The sequence below is a fragment of the Camelus ferus genome, chromosome 21, assembly GCF_009834535.1.
Source record: "Camelus ferus isolate YT-003-E chromosome 21, BCGSAC_Cfer_1.0, whole genome shotgun sequence".
NCBI classification, from domain to species: domain Eukaryota; kingdom Metazoa; phylum Chordata; class Mammalia; order Artiodactyla; family Camelidae; genus Camelus; species Camelus ferus.
This window is the reverse complement of record NC_045716.1, coordinates 15,427,675-15,452,106: the sequence shown is the minus strand read 5'-3', so window position 1 is coordinate 15,452,106 and position 24,432 is coordinate 15,427,675. Positions and strand designations below refer to the sequence as shown.

The window sequence follows — 24,432 nt, the reverse complement described above, 5'->3', positions numbered from 1 at the left end:
TCCTAATGTTTAGTAGAGGATCAAGTGTCCAAGAGTTAAAGACCCAGGCTCTAGTCGTGGCTTGTCCCATTTGCTTTGCTTTGGGGAGGATCACTTTGCCTGAGTCGTCTTCAGCTATCTGCTGTCTGAGTCTGGAAGATTACTTCCCATTGTATAAGGTGATGCAGTTCATTGCGTGCAAGTACTTTCTGCATAAATGCAAGATGTCACTGGGAGATTTTCAGGAGGCAAGCACGTTGCTCTATTTCTAAGAATGCAAGGATGACCTGTATTCTGTCCCATACTTCTGTCCAAAGTTCTGACCCACTGGGAGAAGGCAGGGCAGGGTTGAGGCGGAGGGTGGGAGAGCATCACTGACCTAACTCTCCTGGTCATGCGTAGTGAAGACCAGCTGGTGGACAGTGGAGGTTAAGCCTGTGCCTTCAGATCAAGCCAAGAGATTGGCCAGCAAGTGGGCGGGCTCCCTCCCATCCTGGGGAGAACGCCTCATGCCCTTCCCCAGACCCTCTGTGTTGGCTATCTATCATCTCATCCATCTCTCAGCCCAGCTTTGGGCCCCTGGACTATTGTCCAAATCTGAAGACAGCCCTCTCTGTAGAGCTGCCCTCCTGCCCTGCTGCCCGCCCCACCCATGGAGGGATGAATCCAACAGGGGCATTTGCCCCGGCGCTGAGATAACCTGGGGCCTGGAAACGGCGGGGCCCTCCCAGCCGCACCAGTCCTTGGTGAAGAAAGAGTGCCCTCTAGTGGGCACTGTCTGGAGCTGCTCCGGATCCATGTCACAGCTCAGCCAAGGACAAAACAACCCGCCCGTTGCCCTCCTGCCATGGATCTTGAATATGCCTTTGGGTTTGGTTTGTTTTTCTCCTTGTGTGAAGAAAAATAAATAAAGAACAGCAGGAGACTGGTTGGGAGAGCGACTCCGACTGTGCTGTGACAGCCCCCTTATCTTGAGAGTTTCACCAAGAGAATTAACCCCGGGGCCAGTGTTGGAAGCAAGGTGGACGTGACATCCTTTTCAAAGGGCGTGTGACAATTTCTGTATAAATCACTTACCTGTCTTGACCTGTCTCTTACATGAGAGGGTAGATCTGGGAGAAGGGAACTCTTTTTTAAGAATGATTACCAAAAGGGTTAAATATCTTGTTGGGAGACCCTCCGTGGAGAGCAGACCCACTCCTGGTGATGGCATTTTTGGCAGCAGAAGTACACAGACCTGACCGCTAAAACCCTATATGCACTGGCATAAATGGGAGATTTTTCTCTTGAAACCCTGTTTTAGTAAAAGCTGCTGGGCCAGGGAGCAGAGAGGGGAGGGGGCGGGGAAGGACGCAGGGCGCTCATCAGGGGAGCCGGAACCTGATCATATGTGATGGTTGCTGGATTAGGTAACAGCTCCGCTGGTTGAAATTGGATCTTGGAGGACGAGTGTTAACATCTCTGGTGTCCTGGCGAAAGGTTCATTTGAGACTTGCATGGTGCCACGGAGATAAAAAGGAGCTTTTAAATAATCATTTTGTCTCCTACTTGCCAGAGTGCTGGCTTCAAGCAGTAAATGGGTAGCGTCACTTCTGCTTAGACGTACCGGCCTTTTCATTTTTTTATTTAATGTTGGTGAGATTTTTTTTTTTTAATTCATGAGCTGAACAGTTTTCGTATCAGTAATTCCCAACACCCGTTTTTATGGTGTTATGTTCGCATCCTGCTCCTTCTGGGCAGAAATCTGCACACGTAGTGTTGTTTATTGATCCATCCATACCTCCTCCCGGCACACAGACGCCGCCCGAGACCATCAGAACCAGAACCTTCTATGTAAAATAGTGGAAGAAGAAGGTTTTCTCTTGTTTATCTTGTGTATGTTTGTGTATATACATAATCATTGTGGTGGTTCTCACACATACTCTGAAATTTCTAAGTCCTTCATGATTTGAGTATAAACGGTGTAATTAGGAGAGGTTGGTTAGGTTTTCTTGTTTTTCCCCATTTTTCTGTTCTTTTATTTTCTTCAGCTCTCTGATTTGGGGTCTGTTTGTGTGTCCCAAACTCTGAGTATAAATGCAGGGAACACTGATGTTACAGTGCGCTGTGTTTTTACCATACCAATCTCTTCTTGGCCACATTAAGAAACCAATGATATTGAATGTTAGTGAACCCAAATTTCTTTTTAAAGAGTATTTGTTAACAGGACTCATAAATTGATACAAAAGCTAAGCGATGTGATAACACCTTTACTCTGTGTGTGTTTTTCCCTCCAACTAAATGTACCTTTCATACCTGAGGTGGGGGGAAAAGAGTCAGGACGGATTAGTGCTTTATCCTCTGTGGTCATCCTGGAACATCCATGGTGGGTAAGGGGTTGCAGCCTGTTCTTTCAGTGTCCTTGGCCAGCTTTAGCAATTTCCTTTCTTACGTTGTTTAAAACCAGTTAGATTTCAAGACCAAGGAATATATTAATCAGGTAGGCGTGCAGAGTTGGTGTGGACAGTTTGTGCTGCCCATTAATTGAAAGGAAAAGTGGGGCATGGGTGCAAGTAAGAGGGGCTAGAAAGTTAAAATATTCTCCGAGGTAAATGCTGGGCATATGGGAAATAGTAGCCGTAACACGCCCACCCAGTCCCCTGCCTCGTCCCTGGAGGAACTCGTCCCAGCACTTTGGCCTGTGCATGCCTGTCTCTTTGTCTCTCTTCCTCCTCCCATAACTAGTTGAGCTTTGCTAGGGGACTAAGCTATGGGGTGAGCGAGACCGTCTCAGGCACAAGTGCTGAGGACCGTCACTATCACCTCAGGTAAGGCGGCGTGTCCCCAGCCCTGGGAAGGCACGTCCTCACCACTGGGATGGCGTTATTCTTGTTTGCTTCGTGACCATCGTTGAGACCAGAAACCATGACAGCATCTGTCAGTGCTGGATCGCACGCAGGAAGGATGGGTCCTGGAGTGCTGAGGGGACGCACTGGGGGCATCATTGCCCAGCTCGGATGTCACCAGCCTCAGTCAGCATCTTGCGGGGGCGGGGGATGTTCCTACCAGCTGACCTAGAATTTGCAGCCTCTTCTGGAGTAGACTGGCCATGAGATTCCAGAGAGTGGATTAGAGAAAAGTTTGCCCCAGCACCATTTTTTTTTATGACCAAGCAAAAGTGTAACAATTACAGAATGGCTCAGAGGTGATCTTTTTTTCATTTTTCAATGGCTCCTAGATATTTTTGTTGATAAAGCAATTACAATTTGTTCAATAAAATGCACTGGGGAAACACCCATAAACCCCACACACTAATGCCCTCACCTGAAAATTCACTGGGCTGGACAGGGGAGGAGGGCGGGGCTCCTTCTACCATCATCTGCTTGCCGGGCAGGGGTGGGGGCGGAGGGGTCGGGGTGACATTCTTTTCCACACCTTTAGGGACAGGTAATCAGGAAATGGTTACAGCATTCAGTTTCTTTCTGAAGGAAACCTTTGTTAGTGGTGATACGTTCTTCAGAGGACTTTGGAGATTTGAGTAAATAAATTCAAAGAACTGAAGAACATGACTCAATCTTTGTTATTCAACGATCAAAGGGACAGTCTCCCATGTAGTCTCCAGAGCCTACAAAAGGGTTTCACTGGGAAAAGGTCCACAAACTAAACCTCCGCCGTCCCCTAGCCTATGGCATCGCCAGTGTCGCGGTTTTACCTGAGTGCAGCAGAGTATGAACGATTCAGTTGTGAGAGGAGAGCCCGGGTCCTGAAGTGCTGGCTGTCCATGTGTCGGGACGGACCTCCTTCCTTCCACCCCAGCTCCCTGCCTTCCCCACGTGCTCCCTTCCTTCCCCACGTGCTCCCTTCCCTCCTCCCGTCCTGTCTCACTTCATCAAAGGGCACGCGTCTCTACCCGGTGCCTTCAGTCCTCTGCTCCTGACTGCCATGCCTGCTCCACGGGCCTTGAACTTCCACTTGACTGTCTCGTGTTTCACGAAAGCAATGCTGCCGTCTTCCTTTTAGCCCAGAAGTTGGGCTTTCCTGCAAAACGACTCTCAAGGTTCGTTCTTGTCATGCCTGTTAGAAGCCAGGAGCATGTGGGCACAGCCAGCAGTCACGCTGGTATTATACGTGATGGGCTGCCCCGAACATCTACACGTCCCCTCGCATTGAGCTCAGATCCACCTTCCCTGTCACAACCCCGTGGGGCTGCCTTGCTAGGACTCAGGAGACACTGCACCTGGCACCGTCCCCGTGGGGCTTGCTAGATGCGCCCTGGCTGGAAACAGCCCTGGACTCTCTGATGGTCCCCGGTGCTCGGCCGCATAGACCTTGCTGTCTCCGTCCCCAAACTGTGAACACGTGTGGGGCGCCTTCTCCTCTGCCTTCAATCACATCCCTCCTTTCCTATCTTACCCCCAATTTTTTTTTCATTGAAAAGTCTCTTTGTGTTCTCTCTCAACAGACTTGGCTGCCGACAACTAAACTGGGTTTAGATGAGTAATTTATTTTATGGCAGGTTGTATGAAGGTAGTAAAAAAGAGGCTGCCTGGCTCTTCTGCTGATTTACTAAATCACTTGATCTCTTTCGGTCCAAATCACACCCCCACCCCCTGCAAATGGTCATGATGTTTTAATAAAAAGCAGCCTCTCACGGATGTGGGCCTCCTCCATCCTACCAGAACACCTGCTTCTCTGAATCCCTGAGACAGTTTGTGAAAAGGACCTCACCCTTGTTTCTACCAGGACAGAGTCCTCATTCCCCGGAACAAATAGATCTCAGTTTGGGGAGATAGTCAGCCCTCATCCAGAGGAAAGGTCTTAAGACGTCACCTTAGATGGGCTGGATTTGCTTGGCTTAGGTTATTTTGGAAATGAAACTTGAGGCTGATTGAATATTACAAAGTCAATGAGTGTAAAACCACAAACTCACAGAAATCTAAAATTAGAAATGAAGAAGGAAATTCTTTTCCATGAATTAAAATTTGGCAGTTTGGGGGTGAGAGTGAAAATTATATTCTGTTATAATTAATTTTTTTAGCGTTTTGAAATTTCTTTCATTATGGTAAAATATACATAACATGAAATCGACCATTTTAACTATTTTTTTTTTAAACAATCTCAAGTCCCCGAGCTGCACCACTCACTATTCAGAGTAATTCACGTGCAGGTCTGGATCGTGTCTGTGAGCCTGTGGGCCGTTCTATCCCGCAGCCATGGGGGGTGGTGGGTATCTCCCATTTTAACTGTTTTTAAGTGAACAGTTCAGTGGCATTAAGTACCTTAAGTACATTCACATTCTTCAACCGTCACCACCACCCATCTCAAAAACCCTTTCATCTTCCCAAAATGCAACTCTGGACCCATTAATCACTAACTCCCTGCCCCCCCTTCCCCCAGCCCGTGGGCCCCCCTTGGTCTACTTTCTGCCTCCGTCTTTTGGGCCATTCTAGGCACCTCACGAATGGCGTGCAATTAATTTTGAGAAGAAAGCAAATCTCTCCTTGCATCTTCTCCGCCTCCCATTCCTCTCTTTCCCCACCCTTTGCCCGTTCCTCAGATGCCATATTGCAAGTAATTTGAGACTTTATTGGTGAAGTGACACCACTAAGGTTTTTTGTTTTTTGTTTTTTCCCTGTTGTTTTTAATTTCTTCTTTGGGTTACTATGAACACCTCCCCTCTCCTTGTGTCTTGCTGCAGTTTTGAGTATCCGGGGAGCCCAGGAAGAGGAGCCGACAGACCCCCAGCTGATGCGACTGGACAACATGCTGCTAGCGGAGGGGGTGGCGGGGCCCGAGAAGGGCGGCGGCTCGGCGGCGGCGGCCGCGGCGGCGGCGGCTTCCGGAGGCGCGGGGTCCGACAACTCAGTGGAGCATTCCGACTACAGAGCCAAACTGTCCCAGATCAGACAAATCTACCACACGGAGCTGGAGAAATACGAGCAGGTAACCGCAGCCTTGCGGGGTCTCGAGTCTTCGGGAAAGGGCGGAGGAAACACAGGTCCCCGGGCTGCGCAGCCCTCCCTGGCGGTCGGCGCCCCGGGCCCGGCGCCCCCTGCCCCACCACGGAGCCGCCTGCCGGACTGCAGTCCACCAGGTCCTTGGTCCCCACCACGGAGAACCCCGGCCGCCTGGAGATAAAGGCATTAAAAATCATTGAAGCTGCAAATGATGATTTCAGGAAGTATTAAGAGTCAGTAAAAGGGGCATTCAGTCCCCGGAACTCCGGAGTGTTTGCTCATGCCGTGCAGCCCAGGGGCTCCGCCAGGTGATGTCGGTCATGGGCAAAGTCACCCCCTGGTGTGGGGGTGGAGGGGAAGGAATGGAAGTTCCTCTGGCCCTTGTTTGCTTGTTACTTAGGAAGACCCCTCATTATCCTGGTGCTCATGGAAGCCTATGGGAATGGATACTAAAACTTGGCCTTAATGTCCCTTGCTTTACCCAGATTCAGTTCTCATGGGGGTCAAACATGTTCAGCTTCCAATATGATACACACTTCAAGCTATAAAAAGAGCAGTGGGTCTCAGTGGACCCCTGGAGTCAGACAAAGTTGTATTCCAACCCTGACTCTCCACTGATGGTCTGTGGGATCTAGTGGTCCACACACTGTACCCCCAAAGCTGGTGGTATTTGGCAAAGAGCTGTGGATTTGGAGTCTAGGATGTCACTGAGTCATAAAAATCGTATGAAGGAAAGGCTTTAAGTCATGAAACAATGTGTAAATACATAAATGTTGTACAGGATTCTTATTACAGCAGTGCTCATCTCTACTGGAGACCCCCCCCCACCACACCCACATACATGAATTCAAATATCAATTTTGTTTCCTCTGGTCAGTATAAGCAGCACTATTTCATTAGGAGTCTCTTAAAGTCAGCCTTTCCTCCCATCATTTAGCTGACAAATATGTTTGTTGTCATCTCTTTGGATGCAACATTGTCCTGAAGTCCTAAGTTAACTTCCTTTCATTGAACTGTTAGGTTTCTAGCTTTCTTTTCTAAGAGTCACCAAAGAAAAGGGAGAAATAACAAAAGATAGAAGATCCTCTGCAGTCCACTTCTGACTGTCTAGGTAGAAGGCAAATGCAAACTTAATAGAAAATTTAAATTTTAAAATAGAAATAGGCATTTTAAAATTTAAAGTGAAGAATCATTATTGCACTCCTGTCCACCTGCGAAATGGATTTCAACAAAGTCCCTTCTTTTATGAGTGGGGAAAAAAAAATGCGGTGATGCCTGAAGCCAAGCATGGTGAATTTCAGCCCTCACGCAGGTGTAGGGAGAACATCTGCGGTAAGAGCTTGTGAATCATCACCCTCCACCTTCTCAGGAAAGAACACATCTTATCACGGTGTAGTCTCGTGTACATATTTCCTCCGTTCCCGGGAGAGGCTGAGCTCAGATCAGCCAGCTGGTCCATGACAGTCCCCTGCCCCACCCACCCACTTCAGACCATCACGTTAGTGCTCAGAGTCTGCCCTGACCAACAGGGTGACTCGGGAAGACACATGGGGACATTTCTTCTAAAGGTCTCTAGCTGGCCTCTTGGGTTCTTCCTCCTCTGTGCTTTTCCTGTTTCACCCTCACTACTAACCTTGATCTCTGGCATAACAGTCCATCTAGACCTGTCATCCAGGTTAACTCATGCCACACTCCAGGGACACAGGAAGAGTGTGGCTTCCCTACCCCAACCCCTAATTGGAATGGAGGTTAGGCTGGACGGTGTTAAAAACTGGCATTAGTCTTAGCTCAGGTTGCCAGCTGTACAGAAGAATGGACTATTTTCTTGATGTAACCCCCCTTGTCACTCTTCCATCTTTATTCAAAACTAGTTAAAAAAATGGCCAACATAACTGCACTTGCTCCTCAAGGTAATTTTAGGGTTGGGTCCCCTAAAATTCGTCATCGTCTCCATAAAGTCATCGTCTCCGTATTGATACAGGCGAGGAAATGGAGGTTAGAGAGGTTCGGTGACGTATTTGGGTCACATCTATCCAAAGAGGGATAGAGTTTGCCCTGGAATCCAGTTTTTGACCCTTAGCCCAAAGGCTCTTATTAGAACAACACCCAGTTCCACTTGATGTGAGGAGGGCGTGGACTTCTGTGGACAGTGAAGTGACCAGCTTGTCCTCTCTCTTACTTCTGTGTACTAGACTGATGCTAAGAGAGGCTCGGAATAAAAATACTTTCCTTCAGAAACTTCTCATGAATATCTATTTGATCTAAATAATAAAGCTCTTGGAAATAGGGAACTTAGGGAAAAACTTCATCAGTACAGAGCAAATTAGGCAAATGTAGAGTATAGTATTTATTTTTCTTAAAAAGTACTAAAAAATAATTTCCTTATTTCTATGGATATTTTCTGGGTAAGAACTGAACTGTATTTACGGGTATTGGGTATTACTGCTTAATACACTCTGTGTGCTTAATAATTTATTAATATTAGTTGTATTGTTAATTAGAGTAACTAGCAGATTGTGGGGAAATTATGCCATTAACCTTCCAGCTAGTATGTCTGAGACATAGATCTTCTTTGTTTTGTCTGTAACCATTCCTCCCGGGAACTTTTTTTTTTTTTAAATAGGAAACCTTAGTAAAGTAAAAATGTCACTGTCTGTTTTAATAGCACCTAGATGAAGTTACCAAATCGACTATTTAAAAGCTGGGTTTGTTTTGCTGTGTTTTTAGTTTGGTGCTGGCAGGTAACCAGAGCATCAGTTAGCTTTCCAGTAATTAGCTGCCATAGTCCTCCTCACCCCCCAGCCCCCCCGCCCCCAAAATAAACTACCTGAATCAGGCATTATTTTACCCTGAGGTTATTAGATAAAGTAGGTTTCGAGAGACTTTCATTAGAAAGAAAGGAAGGAAATTGTTGTATTTCATTAAATGAGGCTGGTAAAACACTTTCCCAGCAGACCACGCTGGTAGCTAAGGTATTTTAAAGCTGGCATTTTCTAATAGATAAAACGATGATGTCAGAAACCTGAATTTTATTCCAAGTGCTATTCAAAAAAAAAAAAAATGATGTTCTGGAAGCTTTGCAGAGTTCTTCAGTTTTTGTAAATAATTCTGGCAGGGCCTTGGCAGGGCTCAGTGTCTAGGACTGAACCAGGCTGGGTTAGGTCCATTTTAAGCTAAGAGGGTCCTAAAATCCCAGTTGTTGAGATGGGCAGCCAGATCCAGTTTGAAGGAATCAGAGAGGAGGACGGGCTGAAGAGGGTGCCAGAAGGAAGCTTAAACTCTAGGATCAAATGACATCAACTCAAGCAAGATTTTCTAAGAGAGCGTCTCTTAGGGCAGCTGCTCCCAGAAGTGCCCTTTGCCCTGGCACCTGGGACAGCTCCTTTCAGAACGGGTCCACTCTCTGGGGGCAGCTGGAGGGGTCGCTCTAGAAGGGCCGACTGCTTTGAGGACAATCTGCATCAGTGTTTCCTAGGGCACGGAAACCCTCAGCCTGCGAGGGTGCTGTTTCATTCACGATCGTGACCCCCACCCTTCCCGTTACATCAGGAGGGCCTGACCTCATGGAGAGGTGCTGAGCTTGGGGGAGCTGAGGAGGAGGCATGGGTGGCTCAGGTCCTGGAGAAATCTGGACCCTTTTGTCCTGTCTGTCTAAAATGGACTTGGAACTCCTCTCTGCTGTCTGTTGTGTGTTCCCAAGCAGCTGTTCAGCAGCTGCCCTGCTCCACCTCAGCAGTGGGTGGAAAGACTGCCCTGTCTGTTTCTGGCAGGACAGAAAGGGGGCCCGGGATCGAATGCCCTGGATAAACATCAGATATTGCGAGCATTTTTATTCACCTCAATAAAGCATGTTCTTACGAGCCTAGCACTGTGCTTCCCTGTGGAGAGCAAGTCCACTTGGCAATTCCTCCTTCATATCCAGCCCCGCCCCACTGCCCGCCCTTTAAGCCCCTACCAAGTGGGGAGGCTGCAGCCCAGAGTGGGGTGCAGTGTTTCCCCAGAAAGCAGGTTGGGATGCTTGCAACCGGTGTCACCCTCCACTTCCCTACCCCGCGGTTTCAAAGAATCCCAGCCAACTCGCTGCCTGGTTTTATTTCCCTCCCTTTGTTATACAGATTGTTTGGGGTGGGGAGGGGTAGCAGTTGAGTTTGGGGAGGGAAGATGCTTATAAAAGGATCTTGTGTTTAGATAGTAATTTTCTTAGTGCTAATGCTCCATGGACCTGATCTTATGTGGATTTGTCTTTGGTACCTGCCTGCAGAGTAGAAGGTATTTGAGACCCCCTTTCTTTTCGCCACGAGGGAAACTGAAACCTGGACAAGTTGGCCCAATCTTGATCACATGCTGGGTTTCTAAGTTATCTATATATTGAAGAGGTGATAAGAACACACTTTACATGACCAGACACATAAGTAGTAACTCATGTAATTCTCACCACACCCTTGGAGGTGGGTACTGTCGTCCCCATTTCACACATAGGAAAGACGAGATTCAGGGATCTTGTGTAATTAACCAAGGTCGCGCAGCTAAGCGAGTTCTGGAGCCAGGATCTGAATGCAGGCAATCTGTGGTCTTGCCCCACTGCTTTGTTCATGTGAGTGATTTACTCCCTCCGCAGGTCACTGCACAAGAGCATGGGGACCGCAGCCTTGCTGACGGGTGAGGAATGATTAAATCCACTCTCGGATGAGTAAAATGGAGCACTGATTAGTGAAAGGATTTGCCCACATTCTCAAGGAGGCACAGTCGAAAACCAGGCCTCCCAGCTCCCATGCAGACAGCCCCGGTAGATGTGTCTGCCTGTGTGTCTTTGGCCAACCAACCTGGCAGGATTCCCTGGAGAAATGAAGAGTAACTGTGTTACTGTTACTGTGTATCTGACAGATACGAAGGGCTTTGTGCTGGGAAAGCCATGGCACCACAGTACTGTCATTAGTGAGCGTGTTTCTGCTATTAATACTGAGCTGGCCCCTTGAAGTCCTCAGCTCTTCGACTCTTAAAGCATCAACTTGCCTTTTGTTACAGATCTTACACAGTCTTACAACATTGCTTTGAGTTCACCTGGGAATAGATATTTTATTGAAGGCTCACTAAGAAAACCAGAGCACAGATGATAAGTAATAGTAACTCAGAGAAGGGCAGCGATGTTCAGAGGAGCAAGCTGAGAGTCTGGGAAAGTCAGACGCCCCAGCCTGGAGTAGGAAGAGGCCGGGTCCTGCCTCAGCCACCTGCTTTGCTGTGCGCCTTCATCTCTCGGGGCCTCGGTTTTCCCAGCTGTAAAATAAGGAGGTGGGGAAAATGATGTCCAGTTTCCCTTCCGGCGCTGGTGGTAGGTTGGGCTGTAACCTGAGATTTCCTTTCTGCAGGGATAACTCCTGATCCTCTCAGTCATGTTTGATGCTGTTTCTATACGGATTCCCTTTGTCTTGTAGACACGGTGGATTTTCAGAAGGCCAGCCCTAGGGGCTGCTAGGAGAGAGTTGGTAGAATAAAACTAGAGGTGGAAATAGATTTTTGAGAAATCTCCCAGGAAGAGTTTATCAGAGCTTTTAATTCTGTGATTCCACTCTTTGGGCTGCTTGCACATCCCCCAAACTGAATATTTGGGAACCCTAATGTGTCGCAGACAATCAGCAAGGTAGAAAGTTCTTGCTGTATTTGACCTCAAACTCTCTTTGGCTGTTAACGTTGCAGTAAAGGGTTGTGGAGTGTGTTTTATGCTGGTATCCGTGTTCTCATCTTTCACAGTAGTAAAATCATGAAAAAAATTGGTTTTGAAAAATGATTAAGAATTCTCTTTTCCCTTTAAAAAAAAATTCACATCATGGCCGAAAATTATAGCCCAACGAGGGATTTCCAGGCAGTCACTGATTTGTTTCTGATTTGACAAAATGCCACAGACTTGCCCCATTTTCTTTCCCTGCCCAAGTCTCCAGAAAAGCCCACACAGCCTCACGTCACGGGCCTGGCGTGTGCTGAGGCCCGGCCCTCACCCCGCCCCGTGTCTGTCGTCCTGCCCTTCCAGGCGTGTAACGAGTTCACCACCCACGTGATGAACCTCCTGCGAGAGCAAAGCCGGACCAGGCCCATCTCCCCGAAGGAGATCGAGCGGATGGTCAGCATCATCCACCGCAAGTTCAGCTCCATCCAGATGCAGCTGAAGCAGAGCACGTGTGAGGCCGTCATGATCCTGCGTTCCCGGTTTCTGGACGCGCGGTGAGTCACCACGGCAGGTCTGTCCTCTGGGGGAGTCACTGATCCGGGGTTGGAACCCACGGCTGGACCTCTCCAAGGACTCCCATGTTCAGTGCCGAGCCCCGTGGAAGCCTGAGAAGGGTTCTCGGGTTGGGAAAGGCGGGCTGCAAGGGTGGCTGAGCTGTCGGGTTTCTCCAGCTCCAGGAAAATGTGCGATGGGGGGAGGAGATACGTTCTTATCGCCACTGCTACTCTGAGGAGAAGCGAGGAAGACTTAGCTACAGTGACAGGGAAGGCAGGACTTTTTGTTTCATACCACGCGGTGCCTCTCTCACAGGTCTGTGTTCTAACTATGGGCCAGTGGAGGTCTTACTCAATATGACCATGACCTATTTTCTCCAAGAAAGACAGTTCAGATTGAGAGTTTCCCACACTATATGTAGGCAAAGAGTGCATCCAGTTCGATTCAACAATTATTTATAACCAGTTACCTGAGTTTTAGGGGTCCAAAATAGTAAGACATGGTCCCTTGGGCATAGAGGGGCAAGGAACTGTCTGATACGGGCCAAATTTTCAATCAAGATTTGATGTTTTCTATCTGACATTAACTTGTGACTTAACTTGTGGTTCAAAGAATTCAGTTGAAACCAGGGATAGAAAGGTCCTTTAAGACAAAATCGAGACTACAGAACAGGTAATCAGCTCTTGGTCCCCCTCCTCTCTAGACCAAAGGATTTGTGCAAACCCCTTTGGTTTCTTTGGCTTCTGTTAATCCAGCCTGTGACATGGTAATAATCCCATCTTTCATCTACCCTAGAGGAGCATGTTGATCATTGATCTAGTAAAGTAGTTTTCAGCGTGTGGGAATCCATTGTGATCTATAGTTCATCTTAAATTAGCCATCTTCTACAAGTGCACATTTCATCATTATTTCAGTTCCTGAATATAATCCCGATCTGTGATTTCTATTATTAAAGCATTAGGTAGACATGTCAGGGTGGTCTACCATTTCACAATCTGGAGTTTTGTCCCTTTTCGATCAGACATACAGATTTTCTGCTCTTTAAACTTTTCCACCCCAAAAATCATGTGTTATTTAGCTCTCTTAGCTGAATATCTCTGTCGCTTCCCAAGTATGGTCTTTACAGTTCACAGACCTCTTTAAAACCCCCTTGGCATCTCCCAAACTCCCTTTTACTCATTGCATTTTGGGTCACATGGAATATGAAATAAGAATGCCAGGTAGCAGACTGTGTCTCTGAGCCAACAGAATTCCACAGAGTGAGTCAAGAGAAGACAAATGAAGAGAGCTTTTCCCAGCTGAGCATGGTGAGGAGGAGGAGGGGAAGCCAGAGCAGCCCCTCCCCGGAGCGGGACCCCTTGTGTGTCTCCCTCCCGCCGTGGCCTGCAGCCAGCCTGGCTTCTTTAAAGCAGGCTGCTCCGCACGGTGCGAAGTGCAGGTGACTGGTGGCCTGGGTCTGGTCTTTTCCCTGTGCTGTAGCCACCGCCACGCTGCCTATGTTGCTGACATCCCCATGGTAACGCCCCTCGTTAAAATGCTGGAGTTGGTGTTTATGTTGGCAGATATTGAAAAAAACAAAAAGAAAGTAAGAAAAAAAGAAAAGTTGGGCCCAGAATGGGTTCTTTTCAAGAAAGAAATCAGCGGGAAAGGAGGAGCAGAATGATTTTCTCATAGGATTTCTTCCCCCAGTGACTCTGCCATGCCCAGCTGAAGGTCAGACTCTAAAAGACACAAAACTCAACAAGCTTTGTACACAGTTCCTTTCACTTCTACCAGCCTCTGCCTAGACTGTTCCAGTTGGCACCCGAAGGACAGTCACTTGAAGAGAGGGTCTCTTTCCTGCTTCAGTTGCAACCTTTGAATCATTGCCTCTGAGCCAAGATTCAAAACTGAAACAACGAACCTATTGTCATCGTGATTAGCATTTATTTTGAGGGTATGTTCAGTAGGACTGAAAGAATATGACCCCAAATGCCAACCCGAGGCTGAGCAAATGTTTTTTTCTCCCAGCTCAAAAATAAATGTTTGCCTGGACCTCTTGATTGAGGTAGTTAGTATCGCTCCCAGTGCTGTCTGTAATCGGGAGAAAGAGCTAAACAAACTTTAGTAAGAAAGACATACTCACTACGATGCTCATGTGCTGCTCTAAGCCATGCATGCGATGGGCAGGGCTTCATCAGGAAAAGATTTCATGGAAGACAAATAAAATACAAGGGGGGCTTGATTCAGGAACTGGATTCATCTTTGGAATGTATTAGGTGTAGAATTGAATGTTACTGCTTTGCTGTGTAACATTCCTTATATTTTCTGTTGCTGCGTAACACATTTCCACAAAGTTCACAGCTCAAAACAACACAAAGTTATTATATCGCAGTTTCTGTCATTCAGGAGTCCAGGTTTTTTGCTCCAGTCTCACAAAGCTGTCATCTCAGGGTCACCTGAAGTTGTGAGCTCATCTAAGGCTCATTCCAGTCGTGGGCAGAATTCAGTTCCTTGTGATTATAGGACTGAGGTTCCCAGCTCTTAGCAGTTGCCCTCCTCATAGACAGCATGCAACTTGGCTGCTTGCTTTCTTCCTGGAGAATGTCACCATTTTAAGGCTTTAATCTAATCTCCCATTTCATTAATGCAAAGTCAGCTGATTAGTAACTTAATCACAGGAATGATATCCTGTCATATCACAGTGCCCCACAACACACACTCAAGAGGAGGGGATGTCCCCCAGGGTAGAATCTTGCAGAGCTTCTTAAGTTTCTGCCTTCCACACTCCTCACTGAGCACTTGGCCCAGGTCTTGTCCACTCAAGTCATATCCTTTTTCTCTTCCTTACAGTGACTTAACTGTGCCAGAAAAGTTTACCTTAAAAATTCTACTCATTCATTCATTCAACATTTATTATTTCATTCTGTATACCAAGCATTGTGCTGTAAAACTTGGTAAGGTTATTGTCAGGACCATAAATATGTTTCTGTTAGTTGAAAGAGAGAGAACTTGTAAACCCTTTTAATGATTTTCAAGCAATACAGTAATTTTAACTTTTTTTTTTTTTTTCTGATAACACCTTGCTGGAAATAACAATGAGAACCTAAACACATGGTTGGAAGTACTTCACCCTGGTAGATGGGGTTACATGATTGGCAAAGAGCATGGCAAGGGGAGGACATGCAATACAGTCTGGTCAAACTGGCACTGTATTGAGATTTGTTTACTTCTGATTGAGTTGTTACTCTCTTCCAACTGCTATATTAGCCACTGGAATTACAAAGATGAAAAAAAATGCTTATAAGTGTGAGTCCCACCTTCAAGAGCTTATAATCTCCTGGGACAGTCACTCTTAAAACTGCGCATGAGTGCGTGAAACTGGTCAGCCAGGTTCCCTTGAAGGGGAGAGAGAGCCAGGGGGAGGCAGACGGTGATGGCTGTCAGAGGCATGTGATGTTTCAGACAACATAATTCAACTCCAACAAGCGTTACTGACTTGAATGCTTGCTACGTGTTAGGCACCAGGGTTTCAAATACGTGTGAACACGGCTGGCTCCTCCCCTAGAGGGGTTTGTGGTTTAGCTGGGGAGACATATGTGAACTTGTGACAAATGCTGTGGGAGAGGAAGATGCAGGGTTGTGTCAAGAGGCATGGGAGCATGAACGCCGCGAGTGTCTTTGGGGAACAGAGAAGCATATGATGTCGCTCGAGGAAATTCTGTAGAGCATGTGTGGGACTGGGGGCAAATGAGGCACTGGGGGATGGAATGGATCCCCCGAAAGACCTTCACTGTCCCAGGGAAGATTCAGAGTTGTCCTGTTGAGCAGCAGAAACCCTCCGAGCTGTTGAAGGAGTGGATGTAGCCATTCACAGGCTAAGTTCTCAAACTGCACCGCTTGGATTTACATTCTTGCTATGACCCTGACTGTCTTTGTGACCTGGAATAAGTGGCTTACCTTCCCTAAGACTCAGTTTTTGTGTCTCTAAAATGGGGATAATTCTATACACAGGAATAAATATGGTATCTGTATATAAAAATAGATTTTAAAAGTTTCTGCTATATAGCACAGGGACCTACGTTCAATATCTTGTAATAACCTTTAATGAAAAAGAATATGAAAACAAATATATGTGTGTGTATGCATGACTGGGACACTGTGCTGTGCACCAGAAATTGACACATTGTAACTGACTGTACTTCAGTAAGAAAAAAAAAAGGATAATGTCTGGAACATAGAATTCATACAATAATTCAGCTATAATATAAGGATCACTATATTATACAGTTATTATTATTATTATCATCATCATCATCATGATCAGATCCATGGCGTGGAGGAATTACTCCAGTGATTTTCTTGAAGATGAGCTGAATTAGAGAGAGACTGGGGAGGGGACCACTTTTGAGGCTTATGCTTCTGAAACGGGGAATGCAAAATAAGTATGAAATACCTTCCCCATTTTTTTGTTTCTGTTTTTATTTTTGAGTCTTACCTTTCCCATTTTATTCAAATATTTGGAGGGAAAATTTCTTAAGATAAAGATTGGTATATAATGGAGTAGCCTAAAGCAGGACGTTGTGAAGACATTTCGCGCCTTTGACAGCATGCCCGGGGCTGTGAGTCCGCGCTCTCCTTCCAGGAGGGCTGCTTGGGCCCTGTTTCGGGAAAGCATCAATGTAGAATTGCGCTGTCTAACACATGGCGTGTTGATTTTAAATTTAAATGAATTAAGACCAAAGTGAATAAAGATTTTAAAGTTTAGTTCTCGAGTTAACACTAGCCGTGTTTCACCGCGCAGTAGCCATGTGCAGCTAATAGCTCCTGTATTGAAGAACAGAGAGAGCATTTCTTTTCCTCTCTGAAGAAAATGCTTTCAGACAGCACTAGCAAGACCGTTCGATGACGGAGACAGTGGCTTCTCTAAACACATTTCAAAAATAGCAACGACACTAAGGGTGGAACAGAAGAGACAGACATGAAATATAGAACTGGGGAGGCTTGCTCTGATGAAGACAAGAGAGCAAGGGGGGTTGAGAATCCCTCCCAGATTCTAACACAAGCTAGACACGCAAATATTTGAACGAGTGAACAGACAAATTAGCGAATGCAAGGGACCGTGTGTCTCTGGTGATGTCATTATATGAGGTGGGTCACAAAGAAAATGGAGCTGATTTGGGTGAAACATGGCAACTAGAAACACAGAGTTTGTTTGAGGTGACTGGGGTACGCAGTGGTAAGTGTGGCGATGGCTCTGGAGAGAGGCATTTGGGAAGAGACAATGCATTTGGTTGCTTAACAACATACACCTGCAGTGCCGACCCTTCTCACTCTGGAATCACGGTGATTCGAAAGATTCCATCCCTAAAGTTTGATCAACTGCCACATTTCTTAAATCTACCCGGATGCCCGACTATCCAAGCTTTCGGTTGGCTTGAAATAACAAATGTTAACACACTGAGCTGAAAACACGTCCAGCCAAAGTAAAGAAACCCGGTGTCTTAGTTCAAGTAACCTTATTGTCAGAAGTGTGTTCTTTTCACTGGGTCTCTTGAAATTCTGCAAAAGCCTGATTCTGAGGTTTCAGAGGCCCTGGATTGAGACAGTCACTGAAAGAGGTGACAAGTGTGTCGCTCAGAGTACAAGAGACCACCTGTGGGAAGACGGCACGTTGCAGGGAGGAGAGAGCGGGAACAGCTGTCTGCACCATCCCCGGACCCCAGCTCATTCCAGAGAGGCTTACTTTGAGCTCAATTGGAAGTGTCCCAAAAAACACACTGTAACGCTCACGCAAACAGCAAAGGAACAAACGGACTCTCCCAATTAGGGAAGCCTTCAGGGTCCAGTTCCCCAGGCCTAAGACAACTGTTTGCTTTAGGCAAAGAGGAAACCGGAGGTTATCTAAAGACTAGCCCGGAGACTGTTAGCCGCTTGGCTCTCTTGCTCCCGTTCCCATCATGCAAGAGCTTTTAATGCATGCCTCCTTTTTAGTTGGACCTTTTAATCCAATCTGCCCAGTTTCTGATGCTGGGTGACCCAGAAACTCGGCATGATTTGGGAGAGTGACTTGGGCTTGGCATAATCTGGACAGATGTGGTTAATACCTACGGACAGATGGTGTTCATCCGGTAAAATCAGGCACTTTATTGTGTTAATTAATCCAAGTGGGACCCTGAAAATACAATATTAGCTGAATTTCCTGTCTAGCAAGTCGATCTGTGCTTCTGTTGGCTTAAATTGGAAATTTCTCTATCCTGGCCTAACTGGGGATGTTCTGGATTTTTTTTTTTCCCCAATAAGGAAAAGCTTTTGTTAAAAGCAAGAAAGGCAAAAGTGTTAATGGAGCTAACTTAAAGCTAGAGAGCCCACCCCGTCAAGGAGGTGCATGTTACATCTGCAAGGAGCCCCCATCCCTAAGCGTCCCTGTGCGATCCTCAGGCCTTAACTGGGAGGAGGCCATACAGTGATTCACACTTTAAATTAGTTCAATTAGCACTTTTTTTTTTTTTAAGGCAGAAGCATGCTTTTATTCAAAAAGTGGGTTTCTTCCCTTTTGCACCCTATAGATGAAATCAATTTCTCCGGGCTTACATTTTACCACTTAGCAGCTGTTCCTCCTTAAGAAGGACCGTTTCTTTCCTTTCGAGGGAGGTCAGGCAGTCCGGGGGTTAACTTCTGTCCGTCCCCTGCCTCTTCTCCACACCTTTTAAAAGCACTGCATGCACTTATATGGGGATAGAACGGAGGGAAGATAACTTATTTTTAACTTATGGTTCCAGAGTCTTGGTATCATTGCCAGAAGGCGATCTGTATATAAAAAAGAGTCTGGGTTTTGTAGTCAGGCAGACCTGAATTCATATTTGGGCTCTATTACGTGCTAGTTGAGTGAGCTTTGAACTCAGTTCTTCATTGGTAACTGGGGAAAACCCTATCTATCTTACCAGTTGTGGAAAATAAATAACTTGGATTGACGGCCATGCACCTGGTAGGAAGAAACACTGTCCCCAACAAGCCTTAGTGTTTGTTGTGGACCAGGCGCTGTGCTGAGTCCTTTCTGTGTGTGGCCTCATTTCTCCCTAACTCTCACCCTCTGAGATCAGTATGACTCTTCCAACTTTGATTTGAAGAAGCTGAGTTTTGGAGAGGCAGCCCACATCACCCAGCTGGTATTCAGGTGGTCCATGGTTTAAAACCAAGATGGCTGGATCCTGCAACTTCACGCTCCTCACGAAGCATCCTTATACACCACTCTGCGTAAATCCATGTGCCTGCTCTCTGTTTAGCTGGCCCCAACAGTGCACAGTGAAGTGTGTAACGAACACTTTCAGTGATGCTTTCAGCATCCAGCCCTTTGGCGCAAATCTCCTCTTGTTCACTTTTTCCGCTCAAAAATGGGTCTTCTCCCAGAAGCAGACCCTCTCCTGGCCCTTTTTATATGCATTTGGTGTGAACTTTTCTTTTTTTCGTTACCGCTGTTGTTTCCTTTCCCTTTATGAAGGCGGAAGAGACGGAATTTCAACAAGCAAGCAACGGAAATCCTGAATGAATATTTCTATTCCCATCTCAGCAACCCTTACCCCAGTGAGGAAGCCAAAGAGGAGTTAGCCAAGAAGTGTGGCATCACAGTGTCCCAGGTAAGGAGCCCTCAGAGGCTCAGCCGGTAGCCTGGTCGTGGCGGGGTTGCAAGGAAGGGTCTTGGAGGTCCTGCTTTACTGAACTGTCGTGCCTTGTAAGCACGTGATGCCTATAAGGAAGTTTCCAAGTAAGTACCTCGAAAACCTTTAGAGGGGCTGGCAGAAGTAGGAGACTGAGTAGAGCACAGTGTGAAAACGGGGAGAGGATTCTTTCCTCTGAGTTCTCTGTTGCTTCAAACGGGTAAAAGTTCCTACATGTACTTGGGAAGCCCCCCCCCTTTTTTTTTGCCCACCCCAGGAACTTTTTAAGAGTCAGTGAACAGAATTTTCAAAAGAAAGGGATTCAGATGTCCTCTCCTGGTGTACTCACTCCGTAACTGATGGAGTGTAGGAATTTTAACATGTCACGATGATGGCGTTGGAATGATTGCACAAAATGTCACTGAGTGCCCCCTCCCCCCAAAGAGCGATAACCATAACAGGTGCCTACTGACGTGGAAAGATACATGACATAAAATTTTTATAGACCTGGAGTCCTCAACATTAATATGGAGTAGAAAAGTAGGCAAGTTTTATAGGTATCTACAGTGTCTACTCAAAGGATCCATCGAAACTTCTTCCTCGGTCTGAACCGCAAATACCACCCCACTCGTCTCTAGTGGAGACCAGTAGGAGTAGTTCTGAAATCTCTCAGAGAAGGGTTTCCTTAAAATTACATCACCTGCAAGAGCGTCAGAGGTACTGGCGTTTCCATAAAAGGAGAGAGGGGAAGCTGGGGAGAAGGGGATTACTTTAGTGAGAAACTTCACTTAACATTTTCCAAACGAAGTAGACCCTGTTTTGTTATAAACTGAGCCTCTCGGCTTCCTTGAACTGAATCCTGGCTGCTCCTCCTCCCCACCGGGTGCTGAGCCCATCAACCCGTGTTTAGCTAAGCAGAATTAGGTCTAGTCAGAATCAAGGACTCCCCACAGGGGAGCTACAATGAAGAGACTGCCAGGGTCTCCCCTGCAAGCTGTCAGCGGTTTTGCAGCAGCCTTGGAAACGTTTTGGATAAGGCAGAAATCAACCCCTTTTCAGCCTGGACCGTCCGCAGGTATTTGGACCCAGCTGAAGGTCATTTCCAGCCTTGGCAACCCTGGGAAAGCAGAACATCAGTGGTCAAATTCAGGTGGCCTGGTTTTATCTCGGTTTGTAGCCATTCTTATCTAAATTTAGACCCTTTGTCCCCAGGAAAAGAGAATTGATGGGTTTTTTTGACCCTTGCTGCACTATTTGAGGAATGGTTCCAGGTATGAACCACATCACTGACCCACAAACAGTGAATTTCAGGCATGGAATCTTCTCCTAAAGTAAAGTTAAATCACCATATTGTTTGAGTTCAAAGTCTGGGATTGAGAATTCCAAATCCTTATTGACAAAAGAATGAACTTCTTAGGATCTAGTCTGTATTGTATCTGAATAAAAAATGGAATCCTGGCCTATTCCAGCAACGTTCACTTCCTTCATTATGTAAACTCAAGATGCAAACAGTTTGTCCATTAAAATGATTATTTCCATGTACTGTATCACGTTTCTCTTTCCTCCGTCCCTCCCAAGTCCATACCCTTTTTCCTTCCCCATCACTTTGCTTCCTCCCAGTTCCTTAACACTGTTCTCCCTGGAGTTCCTTCTTCCTCTTGGACCACTCCTGTTCAGTCTTGCCAGAGGATCTCTCCTTTCTACCTGTGCCTTTCTTTACCACTCATCTCGTCACTTCCCAGCCCATGGTTCTTAACCATTTTTTGAAATCACATATTCTTCTTTACTGTTGAGGCCTCTGTGATCCAAAAACAAAGATACGCTCGTATACTGAAACCCATCTAGTTACCATCCTCTCGTCTGATCCTTGAATAGCCCTTCCTCTGTGCGAGTGCTGCTTATAAGTGTAGCATCCGCAACACCCGAGAACTTGTTAGAAATGTAAATTCTTGGGTCTCTCCCCAGTCCTGAATCTGAATCTCTGGTGGGAGGGAGCAGAAGGCTAGAGATCTGTTTTAATAAGCCATCCGTGCACACTTGACTCTGAAAAGCACCGTTCTACAGTCTTAACCTGAGTGATCCCCTCCGTGCTCACAGCTGCAAACTTGGTTCTATTTGAATATCCGGATGAGCCTTCTCTCCCGGAACGCCAAACGCGTGTGTCTTACTTCCCACTGGACCTCACTGTGGCCCTGCCCAACCAGCTCTTCAAACTTTAACATGTTCAAAATGTGAATCATACTTCCCCCCAGAGAATCGATCATTCATTGTGTGTTTCCTGTCTCTGCGTCAGCCGTCTTTGTATCCCTGGTGCCTAGCACATGGGGGACCCTCGTCAATGACTGTTGGACAGTGAGTTGATGAATGAAAACGCCGATTCTGTAGTGTTCAGGGCAGATGACATCCCCCTAGTGGACAAGGCAGGAAATGCCTGAAGGGACCCAGGATCTTCCCTATGGGAGCATCTTTTCTCCTGTAGTAGGGAGTCGTCCACGTGTCCCTTCTCCACCCTCTTCCTCCTCACCTTTCTCTCACGTCGCTGATTTAATTAGACCGCCAGCATTTCCTTTTTTCCTCTAAAGTCATCCCAAACCACATTCATCTTTCCCCCTCTGTTCCAGCTCACCCAGTTACCTCAGAAGACATCTCCCTGCCTCTTTCCTCTCGTCTTCACTTACAGCTCAAAAAACCACCACGATTAGGATTGACTCATATGACTAGTACAAGTTACATCAAGAAAAACATGCGTTTTGGAGTTTTAGAGTGAAATTAGAGATACGGTCCTTGAAAGGACCCAGAAGTGCCCTTCTAATTTAACTGTCTTTCTGTAGGCACCCATATTTACAATAAATAAAGCATTTTCTCGTAAATTTTTTCTCTCTTGTTTACAAATATTGCAACGGTATGGTTTGATTTGTATAACAAAGGCTTGGCATTTCTGCTGTAATACAAGCTGTATATAGGTCTATGGGGGATAGCCTTACAAGATTTTTTTTTTTAATTTAGCTAATGCACTTTAAAAACAAGTGTAGTTTGCAAGAATTTTCTTTATCTGCCATTGTTGGGGTAAATTAAATTAGATGTGGTACGTGTGTTGCCAGCTTCTCCTTTCCTCACCAAATTCATGGTTTGTTTTGTAATTGTATAAAACCACAACATTTTCCCTTGAAATCACATCTGTAATATGGGGTGTAAAACTCTCCTCCCTCAGAGTGAAATTATGGGAGTAAAATTTGAGTTTCACTTGTGTCTAGAAGAGGTCTTGGTATAAAGGGAACAGGGACACAGAATCAAGCCAGGACAGCCACTGTGAGCCACATGAAGGAATTAAATTAACCAACGAAAGTAAATTGGGTTTATTTTGTGTCTTGGCGTTAACATTTAAAGCCTGGAATTCAAAGGAATAATCAGTGGCATGCTTCAGTCTTTCCTTATGTAAATAACACCAAGCTTTGCACAAAATACTGAGTGAAATCTATTAGGTTGAATTATATTGATCCAAAGGTCTATAGGACAGGGCAGCTAAGAATCCCGTCCACATTAAAGTTATTTAACTAATAAAAATTTGAAATTAATCCTTCCATGAAAGCACCCATATGTTGACATAGATTTATATGGATGTTTCAAGGTCTGTATATTTTGACTGCCCAAAGTCAGCTTTAGCATTGATAAGTAACTACAGGCATTTCTCCCGCTGTTTAGAAAATGCTGTGTTTATTTGAGTGTCATCTACTTAAGAGGTAAGCAAATTGAAAATGCTTGCCCTAAACTAAAAGGGTCCTAGTTAAGTGAGCAGCTCTTCCCTAGAAGAATTTGTATCACAGCAGTTTTGCTACATTGTGTTATTATTAAGCATGAGAATCTCATTTTATGTCGTTCCTCCCCTCAGAGCTCTCACTTCAGGTCTTTTAAGTGATGTTGCGAAATCAGAGATGGGTTAAGACCAATTAGCCTACCTCTTCAACCCTCTCCTAAGTGCTTCCTTTTCTTCAGTGATGTTTGTGCAGGATGAAATGGTAACTTTCTCATCTTCTTTTACACGTTCTAGGTATCAAACTGGTTTGGAAATAAGCGAATCCGGTACAAGAAGAACATAGGTAAATTTCAAGAGGAAGCCAATATTTATGCTGCCAAAACGGCTGTCACTGCTACCAATGTGTCAGCCCACGGAAGCCAAGCTAACTCACCCTCAACTCCCAACTCAGCTGGTTAGTTTTTTTCTTTGATTTGGGGGAACTGTTGTCCATTTTTTATACTTGCTTTTTCCTACATTGGGGTTTTTCTTTTAATTCTTTAGATTGCTGATTGATTTATGCATTTGATTGTCTTTTTTTTTTTTTAATTGATACCACTTTGGGTTTTTCTTTTTATTTCCAAAAAGCATTGTGTTTTGCTGTTTATAAGCTGGGCTTGTCAGAGGGTTTGCCCTAATGTGTCTCTTTAAGTTGGACAGAGGTAAACTGCTTGGTTTTGATGAGAAGACCTCTAAATTCTCCTTTCAGAGATGCCAATAAGTAAACTTGACCTACTACTTAGAGACAGTCTCTTGGGGTTCTAGCAGTTAGTCTGTTTCCTGTAAAGTTGTTATCCTGTCTGTTTCGCTGTTCCCATCATGTGATGTCTGGGTCATCTCCTGGCATGCATTCTGCGCAGGAATAGTCAC

At 45.8% G+C, this 24,432-nt stretch overlaps 1 protein-coding gene across 6 annotated transcripts in view; it reads left to right on the top strand.

Annotated features, from left to right (window-relative positions):
• Positions 1-24,432, top strand: part of PBX1 (PBX homeobox 1) — a 316,248-nt gene that overhangs the window by 217,875 nt on the left and 73,941 nt on the right. For all 6 annotated transcript variants that reach the window (XM_032463836.1, XM_032463838.1, XM_032463835.1 and 3 more), the window contains 4 exons: positions 5,657-5,901; positions 11,941-12,131; positions 19,613-19,748; positions 23,818-23,977. In XM_032463836.1, the coding sequence (XP_032319727.1) occupies positions 5,657-5,901; positions 11,941-12,131; positions 19,613-19,748; positions 23,818-23,977 (732 nt within the window). The remainder of the gene's footprint in view (positions 1-5,656; positions 5,902-11,940; positions 12,132-19,612; positions 19,749-23,817; positions 23,978-24,432) is intronic.